Source organism: Gymnoscopelus microlampas, assembly GCF_963454915.1.
Source record: "Gymnoscopelus microlampas genome assembly, chromosome: 13".
NCBI classification, from domain to species: Eukaryota; Metazoa; Chordata; class Actinopteri; order Myctophiformes; family Myctophidae; genus Gymnoscopelus; species Gymnoscopelus microlampas.
Window position 1 is genome coordinate 37,503,515 of NC_139950.1, and position 7,938 is coordinate 37,511,452.

The following is a 7,938-nucleotide window of genomic DNA, read 5'->3' on the forward strand; positions in this document are numbered from 1 at the left end:
TGTGAGTGGCTTAGAAGCTTGAAATATCCCTTGGTTACTTCTAAGCTTAAGAAAGATTTTGTTTGTTGTTTAATGTATAGGCTTACTTATCTGCAATGCCATGATGCTGGACATACAGTATAGGCTATTTCGGGTTTAAAGTGATGTTGAAGTTTGGTAGAACCTTGTGTTGTATACTTACCTGGGCATGCTATACATGTAAGGCCTAATACAGTATTGTCGGTCATCTTTATGTGTTTCTTGTGCTGCTTGAGTGAGAAACCAGAAGTAGAGGCTCATTTTGTTTATACATTAGCAGAATCCATGTTGTGTTTATTTTTGTGCTTAATTTTGAGACCTGTTTTGCCATACAATGAATGAATGGCATTGTATGGTTCCTGGTTCCTGCACAGAAGACAACAGACATGTTGATGGACAACATTGGGACTTATATCATGCCCATTCAGCTATATAACTCAAGGTTCTACCAAATTACTTTAAAAGGATATTGCTTTAAGCTAGTGACTTATGTCTAACTGCTGGTTGTGTCTCAACCAGGGCGTCCTGGGTCGAGAGGAAAGAGAGGTCGCGATGGGCACCCAGGTACAGTAGGATGAATGAAGCCTGCCTGTGTGTGTACAGTATACAACATGCTCTGTCCTTCTGTAACTACACAAGAGAAGGGAAAGATTTCGGGTTGCACTCTCCCTAGTGGGTTGTTTTATGTGTGTAGCTGTCTGTCTGTATGTAGGCATGTATACTGTACTGTATACTGTACTGTGCTGTGCTGTTTTGACAGATGTTCTCTGGTGGTGATGTACTGTATCTGTCACATTTTAGAATTTTACATTTATAGAATATTTGAGTCTTGCATTCTGTGAGGAAGTCACAGTGAAAAGTCTCTGCCAGGAATGCCACATACTGTACTGCAGTATGCATTCATTCTACTGCAACCGACCATTACCTGAGGGTTTCAGCACCCACTTTTGGTTTGGACGGTTACTTGCACTCGAGTCGATGTGAACAAAAAGCAAAAAAGGAAGAAAAAAAAAACCTTCAGTCAGCACAACCTGAGAAAAATGCCATCTCAAATTACTAGAAAAACACAGCCACAAAAAACAGGAAAGGAAAGAAAAATGCCTGGTCCAAAAGGGGAATATTTGTCACCCCTGACCACATCGTGCTTTAACCCCTGAATGTTATTGTTCATGTCAGACTATTTCACCAGGTTGCAGTAGTGACCAGACATTCTTTACTCTCACTTCGTCAGTTTTTGCAAGTCATTAATTTATGGTTGGCTGTCTCTTTTTGAAAGGCCATTTCTTAATCTCCGAGTGCTTTTAAAGCAGGATTTATGACGGACAATTTGACTTAGGCATCCTGTGTTACAGTGTTGCCCCGTATTAAGGCGCTTGGTGTCCCCAGCGCCCTATTTCTGTCTCCTCCTTACCAAGTGGCTAGTCTGCGCGTCTGGCTCCAGTCAATTTAGCAGAAAAATGATCATGTGCCTACTGCTATTTTTTACGCTCTTTTCTAATTCAAACTGTCTGTAAAACCTCCTCTTAGTATCCCTCAAACTGTCTCGTTTCTCCGTACCAACTGGTTTTCATTTAACGGCAGAACAAAGTGAACAAATTGACCTGACAGCGGGCTTTTCATCTGGGACAGCCCGAACCTTAAGGAGCAGACAAAATAAGCCTGTTTAGAAGATAATGCAGGGGATTTGATTTGACATTTCATGGAAGTGATTTGTCATTAGTGGTTTTCCTCGCCTCATTGTGATTGACGTAATGGCATCTTTAGTTTCCCCCTCCCCCCGCCTCTGTCATGAATCATCAGTAATTGATTTTGTCGGATGACTCTGGGCTTTCTGATTATATTTGTGAAAAGGTCATGGGAGCAATATTCGGTTCCCTTTTTTTGGTGAAAAGTCTACCTGAGCAGTCTGAGTTTGAGTGTGTAGCCCTGCCTCAATGTGTCCCTCCCATATGTTTTTGATGATCATTTTAAAACCTGGTATTACCCAGCAGGGCAGCCTTTTGATCAGGTCTCTCTATGGAGCCTTGAATAACCCGACTATAAAGATAATAAAAAATACATTTCCAATTAAAGCCATTTGGACTTGCAATAACGTAATCATTATTTAAATATTTGAGTTCATCAAGTTCAATATAAGAGTAGTTTAAGATATTGTTACTGAGAGTTTATCCCTGAATGGAAAAAGGTCTCACCGCTTTGGCCAGATGCCTTGAATTAATCTGTGACTGGGCGTGGAAGAAATGCTTAAAGGAGTGACCCGGTTCATCTCTGGCACAGGCTTCACATTGTGTTGTCAGGCAGCACCTCCCTGGCACATGCTACGTCCCTCTTGCTCTCCATCCCCTCCCTGACCTCTCGCATCAATCCAAGGATTGATCGGTAGGCAGAATATCTGTCATTACTAGCCAGGGTCATGAGATGTTTTAAACATGGCGAGGCTGACCCACGGGACGACACACAGTATTTGTCAGATGCATGATGATTGACTGCATTAAGGGCAAGTCCTCTGAAATTGATACATTGGTTTGTGCTTCAATGACATGATGCGACATGGGTTTGAAAGCACCGCTTGGCTTTATACGTGGCATTAGCTCCTGCGCGTGACTTATTAAGGCAACAGACAGACTGAACACATCAGTGAGTCACCCTCTAGCAGTGGAATATAACAGGTGATGCCAAAGACTTGTATTTCAAAGCACTTTTCCTCACCAGTCTTGTAGGTATTTCTTTTCTTGCTGAATAAGACGCAACACTTTTATGATACCCTATTTGTAAGTGTTCCCAAGACATGCCCAATTTGAGTCATAATTACTCTACTATGAATCGGTCAAAACGGGAAGATTGCAGGGGTGAAATATTGATGGGATTCTGAACAAATTTAATTCAGACTGTTTGAAACTCTTAATGCCTATCCTTAATGTAAATTGTTTTCTAAATCATAGAAAAACTAAACAGTCTTTTCTCTCTCTCTCTCTCTCTCTCTCTCTCTCTCTCTCTCTCTCTCTCTTGCAGGACCTCCAGTAAGTAGACGAGAAGCCTTGTGTGACCTGATTGTGGTAAAGTGACTGTTTTCTTTTTGCATTTTGGTGTGGAGGCACTTTCTCTGAGGTTGAGTATTCAGGTTGCTTGATACTGTACCAGCATTCTACCTTGCCTTGAATCTGGACGTTTGATGTGTGCACAAGGCCCATTCATAAGTGGTCATAATTTGATATAACACTTCCACATAGCCGGACAAGTTCGGGCTGTTAAGAACTAGTTAAGTCTATCAAGCAATCACAGTTGAGAATAAGATATTTAGTGCCTAGACTACTGCTATTATGCATTCATTACAGTGTCCTAAAAGCCCATTGAGCATGAATGCGGTATTTGTAGTCGTTAATCGGCACCTCAGCCAAATGTCCCTCCCTGGAAAGTATGATGGATGATCTCATAGAGGAGATATCCAAGGTACATGATGTCAGACAACGAGGCGCGTTTTCCATTTTCGTGCACTTCCAACACCACAGGAGCCGACAACTGCAAACTCCAAAATATGCTCCGATTAAACGTCTCTCCTGCACAGTAAAATCCTCAGTGTTAAACAGTGATGATTTTACTGTGTATGTCTAGTCCGCCTTATGCCAAATACCTATGATGTGGTATCTCATCCTGTCCGTTGCATATCAAGGCTAACCTGTAAGGCCCGTCTTTGCCTTTGGGGTCTTAAGGAGGGATGTATGCAACTTGTTGGGCAGGGTGCTAAAATTGTTCACAGCTGTGACAGCTGCGTCCTGGCACTGAGCAACGGTGAAGGTCACCGCCTAACGTAGGGCCATGGCAATGATGGATTGTACTGGGACAGCCAAGGGGAAGGATGGAAATGGTAGAGCCAGGGATAGCCAGAGTCTGACACGGTAGCCAGGCTGGGTGTGTACCACAAGGGCTTCTGTCGGAAGCCATTTGGGCCGTCGTGGGTAGGTCAAGGAAACTGATAGGATTAATTACAGCTAGTTAGATGGTTTGATAAGACAACTGAAGTTATCATAGGATTAGACAGAGCATTTCATCTTGCTTATTTTGTGATTAAAACGTAATATCTGCCAAGCCGTTTGAATATTACAAATCTAAAATGGTTATTCATTCTGTTAAGGCAGGATGAACCAGGGGAATAGCCAACTTCACCAAGCCAAAGTAGTAAACCGTTTATTATCTTATGAATAAATCAAGTAAACTATATTAGTCTCATATATCAACTTAAAATAGATAGTTTAGATGGTAATAATAATAAAAATAAAAATAAATCTGTGTTCCATAAATCTGTTTTTTTAACTCATTGAGTGCCAGAATTTTTTATTTTATTTAAACGTTTGGCAATTCTGGCACTCAATTTTACTACCTATGAGTATGTAAAAGAACAGAAACGAATAAACAAAAAATATTTAAAAATGATGTTGTCCCAGTGCCAGAGTTTTTTTCACAGAAAACAAAAAGTGCTTAGGAAGCGAGATACAGCCTTTTTCAGTTCTAAGTTAAACAAGGAGTGGATGGAGCTGCACACCTTCAGATGATGATATCTTGGGTTCTGAACATGTTTTTCAAAAAAAAAAAAAAAAAAAAAAAAAAAAATTGTTTACTTATGCTAATTTTTCAAAAACACGTGAAACACGTTAATGGCACGTTGAGCCATAGCGCTAAAAACACGTGAAACACGTTAATGGCACTCAGTGAGTTAACACACTGGAACTTCATGTGCATTTTGACAAGGGTGGGAAGTTCTGACAAGACAATTTGTATACATTATATCAGGAATCTATTTACATAAGAAGCTTAAGCTAACACAATTACCCAAGTGATTCCAAGTGTAAAATGACGTGAAATTAGTCCTTTCCTGCTCTCCTGAAAACCGTGCGCTGTCGAACACACAATAACATTATCATTCTTCATAGGTCACATCACAGGGGCTTGGCCCTCTGCCCTCGCTCTGGCCGTGTGCGTTTAACACACTCTAAAACAATCAAGTGTGATGGGAAACACCCTCCAACGCTAATAAAACTGAACAGTGCTGCCAAATTGGCGCCTTCAAAAGCTGTCAATCACAATCTCAACAAACACAGTAAGCCACCATTTAACACCATCATGGGTGAAAATGGAGGGCATGTTTATTAAAGATTAATTGCCAATGCGTTTTCATAGTCAGTTAGACATCGCCTCACATTTCTCTGATGTCAGCTGCTGGGTAAAATAACACCAATCAGAGTACAGCTAAGTCGGGCCTTTCTCCCACACATCCCAACTAGTTCCTCAGAGGCTCCAGAGGCCCCAAGAGACTGTAGATCGCCCGCATGATAGCCAAATACATCCCACCCCCTTTCTCATTCATTCAGCGGCACTTTGCCAAATGGGAGCCACATGTTGCAGGGCTACCGCGTAATTCCAATGAAGGGTTCCTTCCGGCAGTAGGGAACCCCTGACCCCTGCAGACGGCCCCTGGAGGCCCTGTAGCTTATGGGCAGGCACCCATGTGTGGCATGTTCTCACTCAGCACCTGGCGCTGCACCTCACCACTGCCCTCTGACTGCTGGTGCCTCGTACGTAAGGTGCTTTAGTTAAACTACTCATCTTACGACCAAACAGTAGTCGCTGGGCTCACTTGCCCCAGATGTTTAAGTGTCTGGCAGAGCATGTTACATTCAATAGATAGGCTGCCTATACAGTACATACGTGGAGTATGTACTATACATTAGGGCTAGGTGATATGACATTACATTTTTCAAAAAGTTAACAAAATTAAAACCGTGTCACATCTCTGTGATGTGTTCGATCGTATATTTTAGCAATTTTTATAACATTTTCGAAATAGTTTGAAAGTATAAAATAAGGATTCAGTGATTAAAAGCAGGAAATGATAACACTTGTGCCCTATTACAATATTACAATATCCAAAATCTATCTAGATGATATCTAGTCTCATATCATATTATTCATATAATATTGTTAACGTGTCCTGCCCATGGTTCAAGGTTCTACTTTATTGTTACCTTATCTTGTTTACATAAGAGTACATAAGAGTAAAACCAATGTATGTTTGGTTTCCTACTGTACATACTTAATTTTGGCCATACTGTAACTTATACTCTAAGCATTGTAGATAATTTAATGATTCCTCAGGAAGACCTAACACATAGAGGCAATATATCATCAAAATATGGTCCTACTGTAGTTTTGCTGGTAGCTTTTGTGACTGTAAATTTAATTCATTTTGTCAGAATCAAAGCGCAATGAGAAATGAGAGTAGTGTTAATGTCTCTTCCCTCTAGGATTATTGAAGTAAGAATAATGACTTCCCCTCTCTTGCTGTCGGCCAGAACTCACCCCCACACACACTGGGATGGTCTAACAAAGTCTCTCAGGACTCCTCAGGGAGGAATAGTGATGAAATGCCAACATTCAAGACCAGGAACTCCTCCAAAAGAATGATCATACTTCTTAGTAAACAGCCAGTGTGTCTAGGTACAGTTGCTTTTTAGAATATGTCAAGAGTTCCTGTTTAATCTTACAAGCAATTAGTTGAACATCCTTTGCCAAAGGCTTGCTTACAAAAGAACCATTTATTTGTTTTCTGCTACCTTGGTGAAAACAAAACATACTTGACATTGACAATGTGGCCCCACTTCTTGAAGACGCCCGTAATTGAATGTTATTGTACTCACTGACATTGTACCTCCTCTTGCTTTGTTTATCGTGGAAGTCACTGAGCAGAAATGCCCTTATTTCTGCTGTTAAAAAAAAGCGCTTCAGAGAAGAGTTCAGAGTTCGGAAGTTCATGGTCAGTTATGCAGGTGCACTACGAGTTTAAGCCTGAGTTATACTTGGTTGTGCATTGTGTCATGTACCGAAATAACCGACACATTGCAACCCATTGTGACCTTGAAGATTTGCTATTTTTGGTACATGATACTGGAGCACAACAAATAATAAATCAGTCCAATCTATAGCTAAAGAAATGCACATGGTGGCATGCACTTTCACAAAACCTTTGCATGTTTCTATACTGATAAACAATATCAAATGTGATTTGTAATGTTGACCAAAATCTTGTAATGTATTGATATGTACCTTTTCTTTTCTTTTTCTTGTTTGCATTTTACCTCGATTTAAAGAGGCATGTGATTGCATTAGCCATAGTTACTGTAGCAATAGCATTCAACTAAAATCAATCACTGTCAATTAGCCACTTTCTCATGTATGTTTTTCTTCAGTCATGGAATGCTGTGTTGTCTCTTTTTTTGTCTGCCTGTTTTTGCTGAAACCATCAAAGGTCAAAATAAAAATGTACACATACAATTTAATTCAAAACGTTACTATTAGGCATGAAAATTTGTTTTCAGTAATGCTTATCAAAACAAATTTATTCTGGCCTGGCTCAGTGATTGGTACTTTACCTTTTATGATATAGACTCTCTCTGTAATACTCTCTCTTTTTTTGTACCCATCTTCTCTCACCCTTTTTTCAGGGTCCTCCTGGACGAGCAGGCTTTCCGGTAACTGTCTTATAACTTGTGTCCTTTCTGTATCTCCGTCTGGTTGCCTGTGTGAAGTATTGTCCAGTATTGATCTTTCTACACTCTACCGAGAAGCTCACATTTTTGTGCTGGGTGCATTTTCGTATTTAGAAGGTGTTAATTTAACTCCCAGAGTGTACAAATGTAAACAAAATGAGAGAGTTACAAATGGATAAATTAGCATGTAGGGTTTTACTGCGTACTATTAATAAGCGATACAAGTTATGGAATTGAAAATGATGAGAGATTTAACTTGATCATAATTGGAATTAACAATCTCAGTTGCAGGTTAGATTAGTTAGATAGATTAACCATTTAGCCAAATATGACAGCTTCTCAGTAGATCTCAGAGACATCAATGCAACAGAGTGCATAC

At 40.2% G+C, this 7,938-nt stretch overlaps 2 protein-coding genes across 12 annotated transcripts in view; both read left to right on the top strand.

The window, feature by feature from the left end:
• Window positions 1-7,545, top strand: part of LOC311058644 (uncharacterized protein) — a gene marked incomplete at its 3' end in the record, with an annotated part of 48,559 nt that extends 41,014 nt beyond the window's left edge. Inside the window, exons 3-5 of the mRNA XM_084076107.1 lie at window positions 538-582; window positions 2,316-2,397; window positions 7,515-7,545. Coding sequence (XP_083932233.1) covers window positions 538-582; window positions 2,316-2,397; window positions 7,515-7,545 — 158 coding nt within the window. The remainder of the gene's footprint in view (window positions 1-537; window positions 583-2,315; window positions 2,398-7,514) is intronic.
• col13a1 (collagen, type XIII, alpha 1) overlaps window positions 3,034-7,938 on the top strand; it is a 55,572-nt gene continuing 50,667 nt past the window's right edge. For all 11 annotated transcript variants that reach the window (XM_084077101.1, XM_084077097.1, XM_084077100.1 and 8 more), the window contains exons 1-2: window positions 3,034-3,038; window positions 7,515-7,541. The gene's annotated coding sequence lies outside the window, so the exon portion shown is untranslated. The remainder of the gene's footprint in view (window positions 3,039-7,514; window positions 7,542-7,938) is intronic.